Source organism: Vulpes vulpes, chromosome 12 (assembly GCF_048418805.1).
Source record: "Vulpes vulpes isolate BD-2025 chromosome 12, VulVul3, whole genome shotgun sequence".
Taxonomy (NCBI): Eukaryota; Metazoa; Chordata; class Mammalia; order Carnivora; family Canidae; genus Vulpes; species Vulpes vulpes.
In genome coordinates this window covers 140,956,114-140,980,681 of record NC_132791.1, presented here as the reverse complement: position 1 = coordinate 140,980,681, position 24,568 = coordinate 140,956,114, and the positions used below count along the sequence as shown (strand labels likewise).

At 46.1% G+C, this 24,568-nt stretch overlaps 2 protein-coding genes across 3 annotated transcripts in view; one reads left to right on the top strand and one right to left on the bottom strand.

Moving 5' to 3' along the window:
• PIGL (phosphatidylinositol glycan anchor biosynthesis class L) overlaps positions 1-3,201 on the top strand; it is a 99,100-nt gene extending 95,899 nt beyond the window's left edge. Inside the window, exon 9 of the mRNA XM_072730417.1 lies at positions 3,074-3,201. Coding sequence (XP_072586518.1) covers positions 3,074-3,106 — 33 coding nt within the window. The 3' untranslated portion in view covers positions 3,107-3,201. The remainder of the gene's footprint in view (positions 1-3,073) is intronic.
• A 3,976-nt stretch (positions 3,202-7,177) lies between these two features.
• CENPV (centromere protein V) lies at positions 7,178-22,276 on the bottom strand. 2 transcript variants are annotated; one of them, XM_026005692.2, is made up of 5 exons: positions 21,860-22,276; positions 19,162-19,260; positions 17,595-17,664; positions 8,666-8,780; positions 7,178-7,578 (listed from the first exon to the last, which is right to left on the bottom strand). In XM_026005692.2, exons 1-5 carry the CDS (start codon positions 22,234-22,236, stop codon positions 7,454-7,456), a joined length of 786 nt encoding a protein of 261 aa, XP_025861477.2. In that variant the 5' UTR covers positions 22,237-22,276; the 3' UTR covers positions 7,178-7,453. The 2 variants fall into 2 exon arrangements, with proteins under 2 accessions (XP_025861477.2, XP_072586525.1); XM_072730424.1 differs by lacking the exon at positions 8,666-8,780.
• Between the last annotated feature and the right edge of the window lie 2,292 nt (positions 22,277-24,568).

Genomic DNA, 24,568 nt, shown 5'->3' with positions numbered 1-24,568 from the left:
ACAAGATTTACTTTAATTGACAAGAATTCGACAGATGTGAAAATAAAAAATTTCCAGGGATGCCTGGATGGCTCAGCAGTTGAGCGTCTGCCTTTGGCTCAGGTCATGATCCCAGGTCCTGAGATCAAGTCCCATGTTAGGCTCCCTGCAAGGAGCCTGTCTTCTCCCTTTGTCCCTGTCTCGCCTCTCTGTCTCTCAGGGACTAAATAAATAAAATCTTTAAAAAAATAAGAAAGGGATCCCTGGGTGGCGCAGCGGTTTGGCGCCTGCCTTTGGCCCAGGGCGCGATCCTGGAGACCCGGGATCGAATCCCACGTCGGGCTCCCGGGGCATGGAGCCTGTTTCTCCCTCTGCCTGTGTCTCTGCCTCTCTCTCTCTCTCTCTCTGTGACTATCATAAAATAAAATTTAAAAAAAAAAATCCTTAAAAAAATAAGAAAAAAATTTTAAAATTAAAAAAAAATTGTCCAGGGGCTGGCTCAGTTGGAGGAGCATGTGACTCTTGATCTCGGGGTCATGAGTTCAAGCCCCACATTGGGAGTAGAGATTACTTAAAATATATAAACAATAAATAAAAATTTAAAAATTCCATTCTCATCAACATCAAGAACTGCAAAATGCCTGGAAATGAGGTTTTTGTTTTTTTTTTTTTTAAGATTTTATTTATTGATTGATGAGAGACACAGAGAAAGAGGCAGAAACACAGGCAGAGGGAGAAGCAGGCTCTATGCAGGGAGCCCGATGTGGGACTTGATCCTGGGTCTCCAGGATCATGCCCCTAGCTGAAGGTGGCGCTAAACCTCTGAGCCACCGGGGCTGCCCTAGAAATGAGTTTAACATAAAGGATATAAGGTCTATCTAAATTTTATAACCACTATTAAAATCCCAGCCATCTTTTTTGGCAGAAATTGACAAGCTAATCCTAAAATTCATGTGGAATTGCAAGAGAGTTAGAAGCCAAAAACAATCTTACAGAACAAAGTTGGAAGACTCACATATCCCAATTTCAAAATTACTATAAAGACCTAAATGTAAGAGCCAAAACTATTCGACTCTTAGAAGGAAACATGTAAATCTTTGACCTTGCATTAGAGAAATGTCTTTTTTTTAAGATTTTATTTATTTATTTATTTATTTATTTATTTATTTATTTATTTATTTAAGAGAGAGAGAGAGAGAGTGAGCAGGAGAGGGAGAGAGAATCTGAAGCAGACTCTGTGCTGAGTCCAGAACCCCAAATGGGGCCTGATCTCACAACGACAAGATCATCATCCCAGCTGAAACCAAGAGTCAGACGCTTTACTGACTGATCTACCCAGGTGCCCCGACAACAGTTTCTTAAATATGACACCAAAAGTACAAGCAAAAGAAAAAATAGAAAACTTCTGCTTCACAGGACACTATCAAGAAAATGAAATGGGAGAAAGTGTTTGGAAATTGTGTATTTGACTAGGGTCTAGTATCCAGAATATATAAAGAAGTCTTACAATTCAACAGAAAAACAAGCTAATTAAAAAATAGGGAGAGGGACACCTGAGTGGCTCAGTGGCTGAGCATCTGCCTTTGCCTCAGGTCATGATCCTCGGGTCCTGGGATCAAGCCCCACATTGGGCTCACTGCAGGGAGCCTGCTTCTCCCTCTGCCTGTGTCCCTGCCTCTCTCTGTGTCTGTGTGTCTCTCATGAATAAATAAACAAAATCTCAAAAAAAAAAAAAAAAAGGCAAGAGACTTGAATATACAATTCTTCCAGAAGATATACAAATGGCCAAAAATCATAAGAGCATCATTAGTCATGAAGGAAATGCAAATAAAAACACAATGAGATAGTATTTCACACCAGCAGGATGGCTATGATTAGAGCAGACTAACAAAGACTGAATAACAACAAGTGTTGGTGAGCATATGGAGCGATCAGAACCTTCATGTATTTTTGGTGGGAATGTAAAATGATGTAGGTCCTGTGGAAAACAGTTTCACAGTTCCTTACTAACTTCAAGATTTCCTATAGGACCCAGCCATTGCACTCCCAGGTCTATACCCAAGAGAACTGAAAACATATGTTCACACAAAGTCTTGTAAGCCAGTGTTCAGAGCAGCCTGATTCATAAAATCCAAATGTCCCCCAGCTGATGAAAAGATTAAAAAAATATGGCATTTTGTTTGTTACCCAGCCATAAAAAGAAATGAAGTCCTGGGAACCCTGGGTGGCACAGCGGTTTTGTGCCTGCCTTTGGCCCAGGGCGCGATCCTGGAGACCCGGGATCAAATCCCATGTCGGGCTCCCGGTGCATGGAGCCTGCTTCTCCTTCTGCCTGTGTCTCTGCCTCTCTCTCTCTCTCTGTGACTATCATAAATAAATAAAAAATTTAAAAAAATGAAATGAAGTCCTGACATATGCTATAACGAGAATCCACTTTGGAAACATGATGCTGAATGAAAGCCAGACACAAAAGGCCACATACAGTAGGATTCCATTTATATGAAATGTCCAGAATAGACATTTCCATAGAGATGGAAAGTAGATTAGTTTCCAGGGCTTGGGGGTTGAGGAAAGCAATGACTGTGAATGAAAATGTGCTGGAATTAATAGTGGTGAAGGTTGGATAATTTTGTGAATATACTAAAACCCAAAGAAATTTGGGCACCTCGGTGGCTCAGTGGTTAAGCGTCTGATTTTGGCTCATGATCTCGGGGTCCTGGAATCAAGACCCGCCCCAGGCTCTGCATTCAGCATGGAGCCTGCTTCTCTCTTTCTCTCTGCCCCTCTCCCTGCTCATTCTCTCTCTCTCAAATAAATAAAATCTTTTTTAAAAAATTAAAAATATATTAGAACAGGAAATGTCAAAGAATAGCCAAAATATAAATATTAAAGGGACAGCAATGTGAGACCTGCCTTTCCATATATTAATATGTATAAACCCATTGCAATCGAAACAGATACAGGCACAGGAGTAAACCCCTGTTGAACTGAAGAGAAAATCCGGACACACATCCAGATTATACGCAAACTACTATATGATAAAGGTGGCATTTTGTTTTTGTCTTTATTTTGTTTTGTTTTGTTTTGTTTTTAGGGACTTGAACTCACGACTGAGATCAAGACATGAGCTGGGATCAAGAGTCAGATGCATAGGGGTGCCTGAGTGGCAGTCAGTTGAGCAACTGACTCTTGGTTTCCACTTGGATGATGATCTCGGGGTTGTGGGTTGGGGCCCTGCTTCTGGTTCTGCCCTCAGGAACGAGTCTGCTTGAGTTTCTCTGCTCCTCTCCCATGCACTCTATCTTTCTAAATTAAATAAATCTAAAAAAAGAAAAGTAAAATGTTTAACCAACTGAGCCACTCAGATGCCCCTTTAGGCACCCCGATAAAGGTGGCATTTTAATTCAGTGAGAAAGCATTTAATAAATGTGTATGGTTGGTTAGGCATTTGGAAGAAAACAAAAACTCCCTACCTTATGCCAAATACAAAACTACATTCTAGATGAATTATAGATTTACATGTAGAAATAGAAACATTAAAATATCATTTAGGAAATTTCAGAGACTAAATGCATATGTACCTTGGCGTGGGGCAGACCTTACCCCAGCCAGGCTGGGAACCCAGAAGATGTAAAGGAAAAGACAGGTGCTTCACAACAACACATTTTAAAATGTTTTAACAGGCAAATCCAAATGGCTGGTAAACATGAAAACTCTTCAGCCTAAGCAGCAGCCAGAGCTTGCAAATGAAAGCAAAAATGAAAATCCAGTTTTCAAGGGTACCTGGCTGGCTAAGTCGGTAGAGTGCATGACTTTGAATCTTGGAGTTGTGAGTTTCAGCCCCACACTAGGTGTAGAGATTAAAAATAAAAATTAAAAAGAAAAGAAAGGAAAATCCATTTTTCACTGAAGGTGGTAATTTGGACTAGGATGGGAGGTTTCCAGTAAGGAAACTGAAGACTGCTGAGGAATAGGTATTTCTCTCTCTCTCTCTTACTCATGATCAATGGGAAAAAATAAATCACCCTGTGAATCAAAGAAACACAAATCAAAAGAAAACACTACTTTTCACTTTCCTAATTTGCAAAGATTTCTATAAATAATAATGCCCAGTGGACACATATGTGCTGTTGGGGGAAACACAAGATGGTAGAACCTTCTGGAAATCAGTATATCAAAAAACTTTAAGATGTTCATATCTCTTGACTGCAATTCCCTGTGATGCATTTATTCTTAAGAAATAGAAACTCGGGACGGGGGATCCCTGGGTGGCTCAGTGGTTTAGCGCCACCTTTGGCGGGGGCATGATCCTGGAGTCCCAGGATTGAGTCCCACATCGGGCTCCCTGTGTGGGCCTGCTTCTCCCTCTGCCTGTGTCTCTCTCTCTTTCTCTCTGTGTCTCTCATGAATAAGTAAATAAAATCTTAAGAAATAGAAACTAGTACAACAATGCACAAATTGGGGGCACCTGGGTGGCTCAGTGGTTGAGTATCTGCCTTCATCTCAGGGCGTGATCCCGGGGTCCTGTGATCAAAACAAAACAAAGCAAGGCACAGATAGATGTTTAATAGGTAGCACTAATCAGGAGGAAAACAATCAACAGGCTAGAGCAATCATCTCCTGACTATGACTTTTCAACAATATATATGCTTTCAGTGCTAATGTATTATACAATGTACACAAAAGAAATTTTAAAAGGATAAATTAGAATCCAACATTTTCTTCCCACATATCAATGGAGCATTTCCTGGGGGATACATACCTTACCCTGGAGACCACCCATCTGGTCTGTCCGTGGTAAGAAGTATCAAGGTTAGCTGGTGCAAAAGGAACGTGTAGAATTCTGTGAAAAGTGACCCTTATGCCAAACCTTAAGGAGAGACAGAACAGGTTGGAATAGCCACTGGAACTATAGAATGTTTATGTTCATGGGACGAGAGGTTGGGAAGCAAAAATCTGGTTCCAGTTTGGTTAGAGGTCTTGGTCTTGTCTTGGTCTTGGTCAAGGCTGAATCCTGCTTGTACCCCCTGTACCCTTCTCACCTGTCACAGAGCTCCTCTCCCTTTCTGATATTACAAGTAAAATTCACATGGAAGTGGGGTCAGCAGTAATTAAAAGTTGATTAACACGTGGTCTAAGTGCACATGGGGAAAGCTCTGAGGCATTTGGAAGAGGCAAGGTCACAGGCAAAGAATTCTCATTATCTAATGAAGAGTCCATTGGAGCCTTGACAAGTTCAGAATGCTCAAATGTGACTTGTCCCATAGATTCGGGTCAAGACCATGCAGGTGGTCGTATGGCGGCAGCATCGCTCCCTCAGAGCCTGTGTGTTAGTCTGGAACTGGAGCAATCGCAGTGTCCTGTAGCGCATGCTATTCTCCCTGCCCTGGGAGAGGTGATGGAGGAAGCTCGCAAGAAGCCTTGAGCTTCTCATCAGTCACAAAGCAAACACTGGCCGTTATGCCTCCAGCTTTAAAGGGAAGGTTGATTGTAGGAAAGAAGAAAAGAATCTAAAAGAATTCCCTCGCTTAGATATCCACTACCTATAGCCAGTTGGAGTCTGACTTGGGGAAGTTCTTGCAGTTCGTTTCCAGGGCACCTGGGTGGCTCAGATGGTTGAGCATCTGCCTTTGGCTCAGATCATGATTCCAGGGTCCTGGATTCGAGTCTCCCTCTCCCTGCCCCACTCCCTGCTCGTTCTTTCTCTCTCTCTCTCAAATAAATAAATAAAACCTTTTAAAAAAATGAACTATATCCATACTGTGCAATTCTAAGTAACAATCAATAATGAGGATATGTATTCTGATCTGAAAAGATCAAGATATCATCACAAATGCAAGCTGTAGAAAAGGCACAGGATGACGCTGCTGTTTGTGAAAGGCACATAAAATTATGTGTTTTTATGCAATCTTGTAATAGGAAAGGTAAATCAGGTTCTTGTGTTTCCCCTGTATAATTTCTCACCAGCTCTTTCTGACCTCAAAGCAAACATGCCCTCAGCCGACTTGGAAGGCATGGTGACCATGCTGGGGCCCAGTCCAACTATTTTCTCTCCCTTTTCCTGCAAAGAGTGTACCTCACAAGTCAGCTCATGATTAATCAGTCTCCCTAAACAAAGAGCAGATATTTATTAAGCATGTGCCATTACGTACACACTCAGTGTCTGGTAGCGAAGGGAATGCCTAAGGAAAGTTGACCGGATTATAATAAGCAACAACGAGAAGCAAGGCAGGTGGAAGGACAGGGAAACCAGAGGAAAGACTCTGTTGAGCCAGGCGGGCCTCATCCTGTTCGAAGCTGTTTGGGGTCTCCCAGAGCCTGTACTCTGTAAGCCAAATTCCTGAGCTTCATATCCAAGACCGTCCATGGTCTGGCTTCCCACATATTTTTCTGATCTCTTCTATTACTTCCTCCCATCAGAGGCTCCGGTCCGGTCTGGCTTTACTCTGGGCCCCTACCTCTCTGTTCACACACTCACTTTTCCATTTGACCTTCCTAAATCTTGCTTCATTTAAAAAGACTCCTGGGGCACCTGGGTGGCTCAGTGGTTGAGCATCTGCCTTCGGCTCGGGTCGTGATCCTGGGGTCCAGGGATCGAGTTCCACATCAGGCTTCCCGTAGGGAGCCTGCTTCTCCCTCCACCTCTCTCTGTGTCTCTGGTGAATGAATAAAATCTTTTAAAAAATAGTAAAATAAAATAATAAATAGAGACTCCCAAATTGTTGTTTAACGGGTTTAGAGATTCAGTTTTGCAAGATAAAGAATTCTAGAAATTGGTTGCACAACAACATGAATGCACTTAACTCTGCTAATCCAGACACTTAGAGACGGTTGAGATGGTCAATTTTATGTTACGGGTATTTGACCCGAATTAAAAAAAAAAAAAGGAATCAGAAGCTGATCTACCTTAAAACAAAACAGAAAAAAGACTCCAGCGAATAGTAGCCCAAATCTTCCCTAACCAAACCCGTCTCTCCTCTGAAGACGAGTCTCTTAGATCTCTTAGCTTTACAGCTCACGGGGCTTCCGAGATCATTCACAATCTTCTGTGTTTGGTAACTGTTCATTTGTCTTCTCCTCTCTCCCCGCCAGTTGGGTTGCAAACATTTTAACAGCGGTAAGTAAATACCTGCTACTAAATATCTGGCCTCAGAACCAAAATCGAAGTGCAGGGGGAATGATAAACCACAGTAATGGCTTTCATGTTAAAAATATTTATTCTTCTAAAAGATCACACAAAAGTTGAGAAGAGAAAGGATGTCGACTAACCTACATCAAAATCTGGGCTGAAAGGACAAAGAGCTGCCTAGATAAGCTGGTAGCTGAGCGAAATGCAGAGATCAGGGGGGCTGCTGGCCAACGGGCCCAGGGGTCTGGGGCAGCCACGGTCACAGGCACTGGGTGCGGTGGGGACGGCGCAGCCTGGCTGCTGGCCCCAGTCGTTCCTCCGTCTCAGGAAGGGAGAAGCAGGAGCTCACTCCTTAGACATGTTCTTGATGGTCTTGTGCTCCTTCATGGCCTTTTCCCAATCGGTGCCATTGAACTCCTCAACGACCACGCTCCGCACGGTGCCCTCGTCAAGGCAGTGTGGGGCAATCCCTGGGGGAGGTGACACAGAGAAGGGCCCAGGTATGAGTGATAGTAGGCACTGTGCCGGCTCGTGGGCAAACCCACACCTGCAGCAGCAACAGCTGCTTCCACGGCCACCGCAGCAGCGCCCTGGCTCACTTGCCCCCCCAGCGGGTGGGGGGTCAGGTTCTCTAAGCCAGGGATGCCAAGGCTGGAGAGCATCCAGTACCAAGCTGAGAGTACAAAGATTCGAGCCCAGAGGGGCACCTGGGTGCCTCAGTGGTTGAGCATCTGCCTTGGGCTCAGACCGTGATCCCGGGGTCCAGGGATGGAGTCCCGCATCAGGCTCCCTGCAGGGAGGCTGCTTCTCCCTCTGCCTGTGTCTCTGCTTCTCTCTCTCTCTGTCTCATGAATAAATAAATAAAATCTTTAAAAGGGGGGGTGGGGAAGACAAAGGTGATGTCATGCCCTCCTTGCACTGTAAGGCACAAAACGGTCATAGTCACAGTGGTGCCACCACAGCTCTGGAGGCTGCAGGAAACAAGACTCCTTGCTCTCCACTTTCCAATCAGTTCACACTACAGCTGGTGGCATCTGAACAACTGTCCTGGGGCTGCGTTCCCTGCTCAGACCCAGGGGGACTTGAGGAGGGGTTTGGGGGTTCTCACTGTTTATGTTCTAAACAAACTGAAGCTGGATTTGTTTTTTTAACTGGATCTCTTTCAACCCATTATCGATACTCTTGTCTGCTTCACTCCCTGAGCCATCCTTGGTGTGAAAACTCCCTCCCCTTCCCTCCCACCCCCACCCCAGGCTCATCTCCTCTCCTCCATACACCTGACAACGTCACCCCCAGCGACATGAGCCCCCAGCAACATGCGGCCCAGGCAGCGCCAGCAGATGAAGGCAGGATCTGGATGTTCAAGGATGAATGACCAGAGCCAGTCTCCTATCCCAGCATTTGAAAAGAGCTTTGCTGAAGAGCCCTGTTCTTCTAAGACCCATGTGAGAGGGGCCCGGCTAAGCAAGAGGCAAGCCCCATATGCCAGCACCCAGGCTATGATCAGCGTGTGTCCCTATGTCCCCCACGGCTGGGTGGCCCGTTCCCTTCACTTACCGAAGCCTCCAGGGTTTGAGCGGGGAGTGTAAAAGCTCTGAACGCCACATCTCTTACAGAAGGTGTGCTGGGCTTTGTGCGTGTTGAACGTGTATGTGGTTATGCTCTCGGCTCCCTAAGGGAGAACAGGTGAAATAGATGTTCTCCTTTTACAAAGAGAATTTTTTGGGGGGGGGTCATCAAAAAAATTAATTCTTTTATAAGGCACAAGGGGGGAAACGCCCTTTTGCAGGGGTCTCAGGATTATGAGGAAACGTCCAATCTCCGAAAGAGATAGAGGCATCTCGAGGACAGGGACCCGCCTACGCTGCCCAGAGACGCGTTAGTCCGGAGCACGGCAGCTCACGGCTTCTCTTGGTCAAGTGCACACAAGTGCCTCAAGCTTTCCCAGCTCCGTGGCAAGACAGCACATCCTGTCCATGTCAGGGAATGAAAATGAAAATTTTCACTCAGCCTCAAAGGGGTGACGCCCCTAGAGGGACTGGCTCCCCACGTTCCCGGCCAGCTCTGCTCATGATGGAAAAACAAGGGTTGACTGTACTTGAATTAACATACAAAGGACCAACTAGGAAAAGAATATTTTCCAGACATCATGGGCAAAGGGCTCGTTTCCATTAGAGAAATACAAACACACTACACATAATACAAACGGGAAATGGGGCAAAAGGACAGAGAGAAAGGAAAACAAATATCTCTTTCACCTAAGAAATGATACACACACTCAGACACGGCAATGAGGTATTTTTTTTTTCACCATCAGGTGGGCACAAATAAGAGTCGGTTAACTTGGTACTGAGTATGTGGACAAACATATGTATGCTCTTAAATACCAGTCTCAGGAATACAAATTGGCAAAATCTGCCAACATCTATCAAAATTTTAAAATGTATGCATCTTTTAACACAGTAATTCCATTTCTGGAAATTTATCCTACAATCAAAATTCCATATGCATTGAATGACATGTATAATAGACGTTCTAGCACTGGTTAAAGCAAGGCTGGGGCAGCCCCAGGGGCCCAGCGGTTTAGTGCCGCCTTCAGCCTGGGGCGTGATCCTGGGGATCCAGGATCGAGTCCCAGGTCAGCTCCCTGCATGGAGCCTGCTTCTCCCTCTGCCTGTGTCTCTCTCTGTGTGTCTGTCATGAATAGATAAATAATATCTAAAAAAAAAAAGTCTAGAGATTGGAAAAACTGAGAACACCCATCAAGAGAAGACGGGACAAAGCAATGATGGACATTCATGAAATTGGGACACTGAAAATTTAAAAAGAACGAGACAGGCTTGCCTGGGTGGCTTAGTCGGTTAGGTATCTGCCTTCAGCTCAGGTCATGATCCCAGGGTCCTGGGATGGAGCCCCACATCCCTGCTCAGCGGGGAGCCTGCTTCTCCCTCTCCTCTGCGCCACCCCCTGCTTGTGCTCTTTTTGTCAAATAAATAAATTAAATTTTAAAAGGAAAATGAATGAGCCAGTTCTACTTCCAAATACTAATACAAACAATCTCCAAGGTTAAACATTAAATGAAAAAGCAAGGCATAAAATAATTTGTGGGGCACCTGTGTGGCTCAGTGGTTGAACATCTGCCTTCGGCTCAGGGCAAGGTCCCAGGGTCCTGGGATCAAGTTCCACATTAGGCTCCCCCCAGGGAGCCCCTGCTTCTCCTGCCTGTCTCTGCCTCTCTATTTGTGTCTCTCATGAATAAATTTTTTATTTATTTTATTATTTATTTATTTTTAAAAGATTTTATTTATTTATTCATGTGAGACACCGAGATATTGAGAGGCAGAGACACAGGCAGAGGGAGAAGCAGGCTCCATGCAGGGAGCCCCATGCAGGACTCGATCCCGGGACTCCAGGATCACATGCTGGGCCAAAGGCAGGCGCCAAAACGCTGAGCCATGCAGGTGTCCCTCTGATTAATAAATTTTTTTTTTAAATCTTAAAAAATATGGGGTGCCTGGGTGGCTCACTTGGTGAGCGTCTGCCTTCGGCTCGGGTCATGATCTCAGGGTCCTGGGATCAAGCCCCATATTGGGCTCCCTGCTCAGCGGGGAGCCTGCTTCTCCTCTTCCTCTACCCCTCCCTCCTGTTTGTGCTCTCTCTGTCTCTTTCTCTGTCAAATAAATACAATCTTTATTTTAAAAAAAATCTTTAAAAAAAATCTTAAATACTAATAATTATTTGTGTAGTATATTATTATTTCTATTTATTTTTTACGATTTTTAGTTTTTAAAAAAGGATGTATCCTGGTATGTGCATATATAAATATGTATATGTTTCTTTACATATATATTTATAAAGAAATATCCAAGAAGCAGTGGTTTCCAACGAGTGAAATTGTGTGGCTGAAGGGTCATGGGTGAAGGTTGTTACCAGAGCTGGACGTTTTCATTCTTTCCCCCACCTACCACCCACCACCGTGGGAGAGAAAGGCCCCCAGAGCTCTGTGCCTCATGTAAAAATAGTTCTGAGGGGCCTCATCTCACATCACAGCCTCTACACAGAGAAGCAGCGAAGAACAACTGCCGGTGGTCCTAAAGCATCCAGAGTTTTCTGATCAGATACTTTCCCCCATGAAATGAGGAGGAGCAGCGAGGAGGGAGGGGCTGCTCCATCCCCTACTCTACCTTGGGCATTACTGGAGGTCACTTGGGGACATCCAGATCCCTGTTCCCATGTTATTCTGTGCACCCGCCCACTTCCCACCAGAACTCACGGCCTGTCACCGTCACACTGCCATGTACTCAGCCTTTTTGGTGACTGTTTTCTTGGCCAATCAGAAACCACCAACACCACCATGTTGGCCAATCTAACGGTCACTTTTCTTGACCATTAGATTCTTAACCTGACCTCTCAGGACCAGTCCTTCCATTTTGAAACAAGGGTCTCTGAGGAGACCACCCTCGAACAATTTTCCTCCTCCCCCACTGGCCATCTTTCTCAGGCCCCTCTGGTCAGCTCTGACCTCGGCCTCTCCCTTCACTGACTACATCAGCAGCCAGCTGCCGCACCCAGTCTCCCAGCCATAAACACCAATACGCAGCTCTGCTTGCTCTCGACGCCAGACTCACACATCCAGCAGCCCACTTCCTATCTTATCTCTGCAAAGGTTCATGACGTCTTCAGCTTTTCCAAGAAAGAACCCCTGATGCCAGCAGTGCTCCACACCTGCTTCTCCCCCCGGATCTGGTATCCCCATCACTGAGCTGCTCAGGCCCCACACTGTAGGGGCAACTCTTCTGCCTCTCTTTTCCTCCTCTTCACATCCATCCTTTACAGGATTCCGCTCACCCTTCCTCTGAAACTGGGGTTCTCACAGTATGGCCCCAGGACCAGCAGCAACGCCATGTCCTGCAGCCTTGTAAGAAATGTCAATCCTGGGGTCCCCCTCCTAGATCTAGAGAATCAGGAGTGGGGCCCAGCAATCCCCCTTAACATGCCCTCCAGTGGTCACGCGCACACTGAATCACAAGAGCCACTGCTCCAAAATAAATCTCAAATATCTGTTTTCTTTCCATCTCCATGACCACTGCCCTAATCCAAGCTCCCATCACCTCTCACCTGGCCACCCCAGCCACCCCCTAGCCACCTTCCTGTCTCACACATACCTCCCCACAAGCCATTCCCCACACAGCAGCCAAAGTGAACTTTTAAAACATTGAAGGAGGGGCACCTGGGTGGTTCAGTTGGTTAAGCATCTGCCTTCAGCACAGATCACAACCCTGGGGTCCTGGGATCAAGCCCCGTGTCAGGCTCCCTGCTCAGTGGGCAGTCGGCTTCTCCCTCTCCCTCTGCCTGTCACTCCCCCTGCTTGTTCTCTCCCTCTCTCTGTTAAATAAATAAATAAATAAATAAATAAATAAATAAATAAATAAATAAATAAACAAACAAACAAACAAACAAACAAACAAACCAGAAAAACGTTGAAGCAGGCCTTGTTACTACTCTGCTCAAAACCCTCCATGGGCTTCATACTACACAAAGCATAAAATCTGTCTGCTTGTCTGGTCCTGCTTCTTTCCTGATCCCATCTGGTCCACCTCTTCACCTGCACTCCCAGACCACGTTCCAGCCACGATGGCCGCTGTTCAGCTCCTGAGGCATGCCAAGCACGTGCCCGCTGCAACACACTTTCCTCATGCCTGGGATACTTCCAGCCCCCTGCTCCCCTACATCCTTATCATACGAACACCACAGAGACCTTCCCTAACCAATCTAAACCAGCCACCTGGCAACCTATCACATTGCTCTATGTTAATGCTCTATGCAGCACTACTAAACTTTTTCTTATTTATCTGTCTCCTCTGCTTAAAAAACATATGTTCCGGGATCCCTGGGTGGCGCAGCGGTTTGGCGCCTGCCCTTGGCCCAGGGCGCGATCCTGGAGACCCGGGATTGAATCCCACGTCAGGCTCCCGGTGCATGGAGCCTGCTTCTCTCCCTCAGCCTATGTCTCTGCCTCTCTCTCTCTCTCTGTGACTATAATAAATAAATAAAAAAATTAAAATTAAAAAAAAAAAAAACATATGTTCCAAGAGAACAAGGAAGGGCCTTGTCGGTCACAGTTAGCTGATGGGTTTCAATGGATCAGTGCCAGGCACACAGTGGGTGTCCCAGAAATCCCTGCTGAATGAAAAAGTTTTGCATTGGAATCCCTGAGTGGCTCACCGGTTTAACACCTTCCGCCCAGGGCATGATCCTGGAGTCCCAGGATCGAGTCTCACATCAGGCTCCCTGCATGGAGCCTGCTTCTTTCTCACCTAAGTCTCTGTGTCTCTCTCTTTCTGTGTCTCTCATGAATAAATAAATAAAATCTTAAAAAAAAAAAAAAAGAGAGAGAGAAAAGAAAAAAAAAGTTTTGCACTTAATTTAAAAAAATAGGGGCGCCTGGGTGGCTCAGCCGGTTAAGCATCTGACTCTTGATCTTAGCTCATGTCTTAATCTCAGGATTGTGAGTTTAAGCCCAGAGTTGGGCTCCGTGTTGGGTGTGGAGTCTACTTAAAAAATAGGGGGTGCCTAGGTGGCTCAGTTGGTTAAGCATCTGCCTTTGGCTCAGGTCATGATCTCAGGGTCCTGAGGTCAAGCCCTGCATCGGGGTTCCTGCTAGGTGGGGTGTCTGCTTTTCCCTCTGCCTACTGCCTCCCCGTTTGTGTTTTTTCTCTCTCTAATAAGTAAAATCTTTTTTTTTTTTCTTAAGAATTTATTTATTCTTTAAGAGACATAGGAAGAGGGAGGAGAAGCAGGCTCCATGCAGAGAGCCTGATGTGGGACTCGATCCCAGGAACTCTGGGATCACGCCCTGAACCAAAAGCAGATACTCAACCACTGAGCCACCCATGCGTCCCCAATTAAATAAAATCTTAAAAACAGAAAAAAAAAAAAACAAAAATCAACACAACATAAAATAGCTCCTACAACAGGCTGGGGCCGAGTATGGTACTCTAGGGCACTAAGAAAATGCATTCATAAGCAGGCCCAAGGAGGGAAAAAAAAAAAGAGGAAAAAAAATGCCAATTCTGAAACCCAAGAGCTTATGGCTGTACCTGGTGGCATCTTCAGGAACCATCTCACAGATGCTCAGGGGCAAGCGGAACTGGGGCCACAGCCTCTAGCATGTTTCCGAGCAGAGCACACGGTCATTTTCTGGGTTTACAGGGAAGACAGGGAGAAGTGTGCTGCCCAAGTGTCCCCCTCATCCACTAGGCGCCCACACGAGGGATCAAGGGGCAGACAAAGAAAAGGAGACAAGGTGGCCCAAAGTGTCTGGGATTAAAGCTCACTCGTTAGGAAAGACCAGGACTCATGCATTCATTTACTCAGTCCATTGTTCCTTCCAGACACTGAGTGCTGTGCTCGCTTCGGCAGCACATACACCAGACGCTGAGTGCCTATTCATTGCCAAGTCTGCGAGGCCAGGAGCTTGTCAGATATGACAAAAGATGGCACTTGGAGATCCTAACAATTTAATAAAGGAGACAGACGTGGAAACACACCAGTACACAAAGACACAGCGAAGTGTGTCTGACCACAGTGGGGGTAAAGGGAACCAAGGATGGAATTAAAGCCCCAGCCGACCCCATATTAGTGACAGTGTCCCAAAAGCCTTCCCTAGGAAGCTTACATTCTTTGACCAGAGATTTTATTTCTAAAAGAACTGATCCGAAAGAAATAACTTCTAAATTACTAAAGTTTTATACACAGGGAGGTTCACCACAGTGTTGTTTATAATTGGGGGAAAAATGGTACACAACCTAGAAGTTTAAATATAGGAAACTGCTTATTGTACATTCATATAACAAAATATGCTGCAAATATAGGAATAACAGTATAAATAAATTAGGAAATGATTGAGGGAGAGGAAGAGATTCAGGCACTGAGGAACAAGGGAGGGAAGACTCACTTTTGTACCTTTCAAACTCTGTACCAAGCACAAAAAAATTTCCCCGAAATAATAAAGTTAAAATCAGCAAGACCTATCAATATGCTGCCTACAAGAGACTCCCTCCAGACCTAAAGACACCTGTAGACAGAAGGTAAAGAGATGGAAAAACAATGACCATGCAAAATGGAGGCAAAAAGAAAGTGGGCAGAGCCATACTGACATCAGACCAAATAGACTTGAACACAAAGACTGTAACAAGAGACAGAGAAGGACACTACAAATGACAAAGGGAACAATCCAACAAGAGGATGTAACAGTTGTAAATATCTATGCACCCAACATAGGAGCACCTAAATCCATAAAGCAAATAAAGAAATTGACATAAAGAAATTGACAATAACACAATACTAGGAGGGTGGTTTAACACCCACTACATCATCACCCAGACAGAAAATCAACAAGGGAACAGTGGCTTTGAAACATAATTTGAGTATATGGGAGTGAGTTTACTTCTGGGCCTTTATTCTTTTCTATGGATCTACATCTCTATCTGACCATGTTAACACAGCCTTGATGATTGTCTATAAGAGGAGCTTTCATACCAAGTGGAGTTAGCTTCTCCTACTTTATTGTTCTCTGTGGAGACTGTTTTAGCTATTTTAGGGCCTGTGTATTTCCATACACATTTTAGAGTAATCTTGGGATACCTGGGTGGCTCAGTCAGTTAAGTATCCAAGTCTTGGTTTTGGCTCAGGTCATGATCTTTGGGTTGTGGGATCAAGCCCCACGTTGGGCTCCAAGCTCAGCACAGAGTCTGCTTGAGATTCTCTCTCTCTCTCTCTCTCTCTCTCTCTCGGTCCCTTCCCTACTCATGTTCTCTTTCTCTCAAATAAATAAATCTTTCTAAAAAATTTACAGTAATCTTGTATATGTCTGCAAAAGCCTTCTTGGGATTTTGATAGAAACTGCATTAAACCTATAGACAGTTTGGAGAGGATGAACACCAATACTATGCTGAGGTTTCCAATCAACAGACACATGATTTCTACCCATTAAGTTCTTCTTTTAGTAACTTCATCAGCTTTCTGTAATATTCAGTACACGGATCAGGGACATGTTTTGTTAACTGAACATCCAACTAATTTTCTTTGCATTACTTGAAATGGCATGATGTTTTTATTTTTTTTATTATTTTTTATTTTTTTATTTTTTTTAATCTACGATAGTCACACAGAGAGAGAGAGAGAGACAGAGACACAGGCAGAGGGAGAAGCAGGCTCCATGCACCGGGAGCCCAACGTGGGACTCGATCCCAGGTCTCCAGGATGGCGCCCTGGGCCAAAGGCAGGCGCCAAACCGCTGCGCCACCCAGGGATCCCTGGCATGATGTTTTTAATTTCAGTTTCTTGGTGTTCATTCTTAGTATTAAAAATGCGCTCGATTTTTAAAATTGGGATGTAATTCACATGCCATAAAATTCACCATTTTAATGTGTATTGCTGCATTATTTACAACAGTCAAAACATGGAAACAACCTAAGTGTCCCCGGATGAGTGAATGGATAAAGAAGATGTGATACAAACACACACCACACACACACATACAAACACACATAGGAACACTATTCAACCATTAAAAAGAATGAAATCTTGCTATTTGTGACATGGGAATTATACTAATTGAAACAAGTCAGACAGAGAAAGACAAATACTATATAATTCTACTTACACACAGAATTTTATAAACTAAACAAAAAACCAAGCTTAGAGAACAGACTGCTGTTTGCCAGGGACAGGGGTAGGCAGGCAAAATGGGTGAAAAGGGTAAAAAAAAAAAATGGGCATGCAAAAGTAATAGACAGCATGGTGACCACGGCTAATAACACAGTTGTTGCGTATTTGAAAGCTGCTAAGAGAATAAACCTTGAAAGTCCTCATCACAAGAAAAAAAAATTATTTTGTGATTACATATGATGTCAGATGTTAACTAGACCTAATTGTGCTGGTTACTTTGCAATATATACAAATACTAAATCATTCTGATGTACCCCTAAGACTAATAATGTTATATGTCAGCTGTACCATAATAAAATTTTTAATTCACCATTAAAAAAAAATCTGTTTAAGTCATATGTTCTTCTTCATTGGGAAATGATAAAAGTCAGTTGCAAAACAGAAAAAGGTAAAATCCTACTTTCATAATGACATATACAGTGTTGTCATTATTATTATTTAGATGTATTTACAGTGGAAAATAACACACAAGGATATCCACCCAAATAGGGCAGTGGTTATCCTTGGTTGATAGGATTTGGGTGGTCGCATTTATTTTTTATTCTATTTTTAATGTTTCCACAGTAATATCAAATGGGCATCCAAAATATAAAGGGAAAAAATAACAGAACATTCTAGAAATATGCATGAAACCCAGGTTGATGAGGAAAATTCAAACCCCCTGTAGAGGTCCCGCCGTGCTCCCTGCCGTCTGGCACCGCCCACGGCACATGCTGTAACCCAGGGGCTCCCCTGGCCTGCTCTGAGCACTAACCTTCAGGAGCTTGAAGCGAGAAGCTGGGACAATGAAGTGTCTATTCTGCTTCTTCTTACAAATGCTGCAGCTACAAAAAGAGGAATTCCCAGGTTGAGAACAAGGACCTGTGCCTTCTGAGGGCCCAATGAGACCCAATCCAATAAATCCTGAGAGCCGGATGACCCCACAGGTGAAGCCTCTTTCAGCGTTATTCAGGGAAAGGGGGGAGCCCAGGCATATGGACAGGCCAGCTGGGGCCTCTGCTCAGCAGTCAAAGCCACGCACCCCTCGGAAAACCAGGATGTCGCCACCACATTCCTACTGCTCACTCCCCAGTGTATTACAGTGAAGGAACTCATTGGATTCTAGAGACACTTACAAAACAAACATCCTGCAGAGCTACGATCTTATGCCTCCGGGATACACCAAAAATGGACAAGGAAGCCTCCGTTTCCCGCTTTTCCTCATCTGTACATCATGGAATGCCTAGCTCCAAGTCAAATGGGCCCTCAGAATTATCACCTTCGGAATTCAACCTAAATGCCCTTTACTGGGGTGCCTGGGTGGCTCAGTCGGTTGGGCAGCTGCCTTCGGCTCAGGTCATAATCTTGGGGGTGGGATTGAATCCTGCTTCTGGATCCCTGCTCAGCAGAGAGCCTGCTTCTCTCTTTCTCTTACCCTCTGCCTCTCCGACTGCTTGTGCTCAAGCTCTCTCCCTTTCTCAAATAAATAAATAAAATCATAAAAAAAATAATCAATCAATCTCCTTAGTCTACATTTACAAAAATTTCTACTTTCCCACAGAGCTCTCTAACAAGCAGGGCTTCTTCTGCAATCTGGACTCCACCAGTCAGTTCTCCTTTTGAGTAATTCCAGGGTATTTATTTATTACTCGTGTGTACTTCAGGTACCACACCATCTAGGGGCAAAAAGGCCTGGATCCTGTTGAACAATTAGAAGCTAACTATTGGTTCAGAAGTCAGTGTCCTTGTTCTGTCACAAGGGAAGCTGCTAGAAAGCAGGCCCTCCACAGATCCCGGCAGAACCATCTGCCTCATCTAGAACAGAGCCAGAGGGCCTGGAATGTGGCAAGCTTCCGGGTGCGCACACCCTTATTCACTTCCCCTCCCAGTGGACTCCAGTGAAGACTCTGCCCAGCCAAGGCTTTCCATTCAGTGACCGCCTGACCTAATCTCAGGCTCTAACCAGTCCCTGTCCATCTAGCAACAGGACAGTCAGTCTGAGGGGTGATGCTGAACAGCAGGAGCTGGAGCACTCTGCTGTGTCAACCGGGGCTACGCTGTAGGAGCTCACTCGCGCTCTCTCTCTCATATACACACATGCACACACACACAGAGCAGGCCCAGTTATTTTTAGTACCCCCCCCATATTTTTAAAATTTTATTATTGAAAACATCTAGGCACATACGAAAGGGGGAAAAGAACAATAAACCCTCTGTACCCATCACCTGATGCCAGCAATGATCAGCTCACGGCCGACGCTGCCTCACCAGGACCCTGACTCCCCAGATGATGCCGAGATGCTGTGTTTTAACTCTTACTCTTGGGGAGAGAAAACACTCACTTGCAGTCAAAGATGTGCAAGTCGGCTGAGGCCCAAACTTCAAAGCGAACCGCTCCACAGTGGCAGCCTCCTGTATGCTTCACCAGGCCCTGGTATTCACTAAATGAAACAAGAAAACATCAGAAAGATAAGAATTTCTGAACAGTTGGGCCAGACCTCAGCACGCAGCTCATGCCTTTTCTCCCTCTTGTTGCTAGAAGAAGGAAGCATGATGGGACGAAAGTCTCCCCTACATGACTGCCCCAGGTATTTCTGTTTTGGAGGCCAGAGTAGCAATTTTATTTAAAAAAAAAAAAAAAAAAGGATTCAGTGTCCTCTTTTCTATGACCTCTCACTTCTATTTCTTATATCCTCGTAAGTTGTAAAGTAAAACATTGCCGAAAATAGAGAAAATAGGAGTTGGGTAGAGGATCCTGATCCCGCTGTTCAAACATTTTTATTTACATGCTACTTACTAAGATTTTGTGTGTGTGTGTGAGCTAGGCACTAGGGAGAGCAATAAACAAGATACAGCAGATAAGCTTCTGCAGCCATCCAACAAATTACCCAAACAATATTTAAGGGACTGTGATAAAGGCAGTGCGGGATGCTATGAAAAATAAGAGGAGAGGAACTGAGTCTGTTGTTTGGAAAAACCTTCTTCTGAGAAAAGCTCTTGGAGTTTTGGTATATTCCCCTCCTGCATGTTTGCATATCCAGGACTCTTTACAGAGCTATCCATACACATTACCTACTATCTTAATCCTTTTAAAACATATATAAGCCAGGCTCTTAGTTGAGCATTATTCAGTTTGAAAAATATCAAATTGCACTCCAACAGGGCTAAATGCTTCTCAGTAAAGACAAAACATTTCACTGTACCTGCTCAAGCAACGATTACAGGAAAAATAGCCTACGGCAGTTTTAAATCATTTTTTTATTATTAAGGCTGAATGCTTTTCCATGTTTCTTTACAAGTTGAATCAGTTAACTTGATATATTTGAAATCTTTTCTGCACACACAAATAATGCTCATTGTAAAAAAATTAGAACATTACAACATGTGATAATATTAAAAAGCAAAGTCTCCTATAATCTTAACAGCTGGAGGGATCCACAGTTAACCATTTGCTATATAGTCCTCCGGACTTCTTTATATACAATAATATTTTAACAAAAACAGTGCAGAGTTACACATTCTTTTTGCATATAAGTTAATTCAGTGAGTTTGGGTTATATAAATAAGTGTATGTACTCATGCCAATCTAAAAGGTTAAAAAAAAAAACACTTGTCTTTCAGCAACATTTAAAAATCCTTTTCATGACCATTTATTGTTTGTTTTAATGTATTTTTTTTAAATTTTTATTTATTTATGATAGTCACAGAGAGAGAGAGAGGCAGAGACATAGGCAGAGGGAGAAGCAGGCTCCATGCACCGGGAGCCTGACGTGGGATTCGATTCCGGGTCTCCAGGATCGTGCCCTGGGCCAAAGGCAGGCGCCAAACCGCTGCGCCACCCAGGGATCCCTATTGTTTGTTTTAAAGGAAAAGTTTACTTCGAATTTGAGTGTCACATTTCTGAGAATCTTTATATCCTCTATACTTAGCAACTTGTGGCAATAGAACAGGGGCTCAACAATGTCTAATGATGAATATATATATATATATATAAAAAAAAAGTTCAGCCCATGATCCACGATGATAAACCAGAAAGTGAAGCACACAGGAAACCAAGTATTTCATCTCTGAGAAGATCAGTCCTAAGAGAATTTCTTCTTCTGGATTAAGGACAAAAGAACATTTTCGGTCAAGAAAGAAGAAAAGAAAGGAGTAACTGTCGGGTTGTTATGCAATTGTCAGGTTATCCTTGTTGTTGTTGTTTCCCGTGGTGTTGACTGCTCTTTGTAATTCACCAAATAACGGGCGCGGAGATGGGTTACTGGGGTACTAAGACCTCTCCGGAGCGCGACGGTTCCACAGGGCAGGCGTCTGGATGCTATTACATTTGGAAAAAAACAAGGTAGCCCCGGGCAGAGGTAATAGCTCATCTGGAACCTCACGGACACTCTGAAATCCTCCCCTGGAGGTTCTCGTCCTGCAGGAGCGACGCTGGGGGAGCGCGAAGCAGAGCGGGCCCCCCCGGGAGCATCAGTCGGCGGAGAACCCACCCCCCGCGCCCCGCGCCCCGCGCCTCCCCCCGGCACCTGCCGGGTCCTCAGGACCCAGCATCTCTGTGCGCGCGCTTCTTCCCGGGGTCGATCCCGCTCCGCTCCCTCCCGGGGAGCGCCTAGAACAATAACGCGATCTCGCCTCCCGGCGGCTGCAAAACTATTCGCCTTTTCTCCCCTCCCTCTCCCGCCGCCACCTCCCCCTCCCACCCACTCTCCAAAAACACGTGCGCAAATATGAAAAAGCGAGTCAGGTGGGAGCAAAGTCGTGGGGTTGATCTTCTTCTCCCCGGGAAGGGTCCCCGCGGCCTTGGCGCGCCAACAGCACAGAGAGCGTCCCGAGCACCATGGCTGTGCCCGGGAGAGACCCTTTATGTCCCGGGACACGCTCCGGGGGCGCAGCGCCCCGTCCGAGCAGGGGCGCGCCCGGCGCTAACCCGCTAACCCGCTAACCGGGGCGACGCGGAACAGCGGCCCCGGCCCGACAGGCGCTCCCGCCCCGAGGGGTCCGCGTGGCTCCGGCCGCCGCGCCCGGCCCCGCCGCACTCACAAGGTGTCCAGCAGCAGCTTGGCGGCGCCCTCGAAGGTGAGCCTCTGCCGCTTCTGGAACGTCTCCCAGCGCTCCCGCTGGTCGCCCAGGTCGGGCAGCGAGGCCGCCGGGCTGGCGGAGGTCGGCAGCGGGAGCAGCGGCAGCTCCGGCGGCGCCTGCCCGGGGCCCGCCTCCTGGGCCCGCGGCGACGACTGCTTCGGCCGCGGCTTCGCCGACGGCTGCCTCGCCGCCGCCCCGCTCTCGCCCCCCGCCTGGCTCGCGGAGCGCCGGGCGCGGCTGGCGCCGGGGGCCGGGGGCGCGGCCGGGGGGTTCCCGGAGGCTCGGGACCGAGTCTGCCCGCGTGCCTTGGCGGCCGAGCAGCTCCTCGTCCGCTGCATGGCTCCCGCAGCCGGGCGCGCAGGCCTCGCCGCCCGCGCGTCCCCGCCCCGCCCCGCGCGCGCGCCCGCCCGCCCGCGCCGCCCCGCGCGCGCCCCCGCCCGCCAGCCGAGCGGCCCGCCCAGGGGGCGCTGCACCCGCGGCCGCGACCCTGGCCCCCGGCGCCTGGCGGAGGCCCGGCTGCAAACCCCAGAGCCCGCGGCCCGCGCGCCTCGGGGCCCGCACCTGCCCGCTCCATCCCGCAGGCCTCACGGGACCGCGCGTCCCGCCTCGGCTCCCGGCGCCCAGAGAGCCCACGGGCACCTGCGGAGGCGCCTCCGCCGTCTCTGAATCCGGAGGGCTTCTTCCTACCTTCCTGACCCGGGGGATCCAGGGTCAGCCCTGAATTCACACCCACAACCGAGCAGCCAGGCTGGGGGGACCTCGTGTCTGAGATGCCGGGATGCCGGCCGCACCTGCCTTTCAGGAGTCATCGTGCACCCAGAACCAACTAACACGCGTGCACGGCCAGGCACCTGCTCTCTCTCTGCCAGACAAACAGCACCCGAAATCTGCTGTTGCGCTCCGTCTCTCTGACCAGGTCATAAAACAGTGTCTGGAGGATGTCAGTGCCCAACAGATTTTTTAAAGATTTAATAAATGAATGAACCGCACCAAGTTCCATTGTCATGGGGGCACAGCACCAAAGTTTCAAGACAAAAATCACAAGGACCATTGATGGAACCCAGGATTTTTCTTTCTTTCTTTCTTTCTTTCTTTCTTTCTTTCTTTCTTTCTTTCTTTTTTTTTTTTTTTTAAGATTGTATTTATTTTTTCATGTGAGAGGCAGAGACAAAGGCAGAGGGAGAAGCAGGCCTCCTGCGGGGAGCCTGATAGAGGACTTGATCCCAGGATCCCAGGATCACGCCCTGAGATGAAATGAAGGCAGACGCTCAGCCACTGAGCCACCCAAGTGCCCGGAACCCAGGTATTTCTGAAAACTCTGCTTTGCTCTATTTTATTTGTACCTTCAAAGAAATAACATTTTCTTTTACTTACTTTCCTACTGTTTAATTTTCTACTTCTTTAACTTCAACTTTCCTCTTCATTAATTCTGTTTTTATCTTATTAGTTTAATAGTTTATTGAATTATTTTTTTTAAGATTTTATTTATTTATTCACAAGAGACAGAGGCAGAGACACAGGCAGAGGGAGAAGCAGGCTCCTGGCAGGGACCCTGATGTAGGACTCGATCCTGAGACTCCAGGATCAGGCCCTGAGCCAAAGGCAGACACTTAACCACTGAGCCACCCAGGCATCCCTAATAGTTTATTGAATTAAATACAGTTTCTTTATTTCTAGTATTTTTTGGTAATCACAGTATTAATGACTATAAATCTTCCTTTGAGTATGGCTTTAGCTGTGTCTTTAGTGTTTGTTTTTTTTTTAAAGATTTTTATTTATTCAGGAGGGAGAAGCAGGCACCCAAATACCCTCCTTTAGTGTTTCATATGAAGTGTTTTTTCCTTAAAAATTTCTAGGCAGGGAAGCCTGGGTGGCTCAGCGTTTGAGTGTCTGCCTTTGGCTCTGGGCATGGTCCTGGGATCCAGGATCAAGTCCCACATCGGGCTCCCCCCATGAAGCCTGCTTCTCCCTCTGCCTATGTCTCTGCCTCTCTCTGTGTCTCTCATGAATAAATAAAATCTTTTTAAAAAAATTCCAGACAACCTGTAGTTTTTTTTTTCTGTTTTCTTTATTGAAGGCATATATAGTTTACATACAGAAAAATACATGTATTTTTAAAAATTTATTTGAAAGAGAGAGAGAGCTCACAAGCAGGCGGGAGACACAAAGAGAAAAGGAGAAGCAGGCTCCCTGCTCAGTGGGGAGCCCTGCAAGAGGACCTATCCCAGGACCCTGAGATCAGGACCTCAGCAGAAGGCAGACTGCCAACCAACAGAGTCACCTAGGTGCCCCAAAATGCACATGTTTTTGAAAGCAAAGCTTATGTAACCACCACCAGATCAAAGATAGAACATTTCCAGCCCTCCAGAGAAAACAGAGGATCACTATCCTGACTTCTGTCACATAGGTTAGTTTTACCTATTACTGAGTGTCATTTCAAAACAGCTTAGGGATGCCTGGGCGGCTCAGTGGGTTAAGCACCTGCCTTCTGTTCAGGTCATGACCCTAGGGTCCTGGGATCGAACCCCACATGGGGCTCCCTGCTCAGTGAGGAATCTGCTTTTCCCTCTCCCTGTGCCTCTCACCCCTGCTTGTGCTCTCTTTCTCTCTCTCAAATAAATAAAATGTTTTGGGACGCCTGGATGGTTCAGGGGTTGAGTGTCTGCCTTT

Bases quoted from the DNA above. Each gene is read 5' to 3' on its own strand.
- CENPV (XM_026005692.2), bottom strand. From the start codon at position 22,236: ATGCAGCGGACGAGGAGCTGCTCGGCCGCCAAGGCACGCGGGCAGACT. The intron at 17,665-19,161 runs GTGAGTGTTTTC...CTCTTTTTGTAG, and splicing joins TTGCACATCTTTGACTGCAA to CTGCAGCATTTGTAAGAAGA. The intron at 7,579-8,665 runs GTAAGTGAAGGG...CACCTCCCCCAG, and splicing joins CTCAAACCCTGGAGGCTTCG to GGATTGCCCCACACTGCCTT.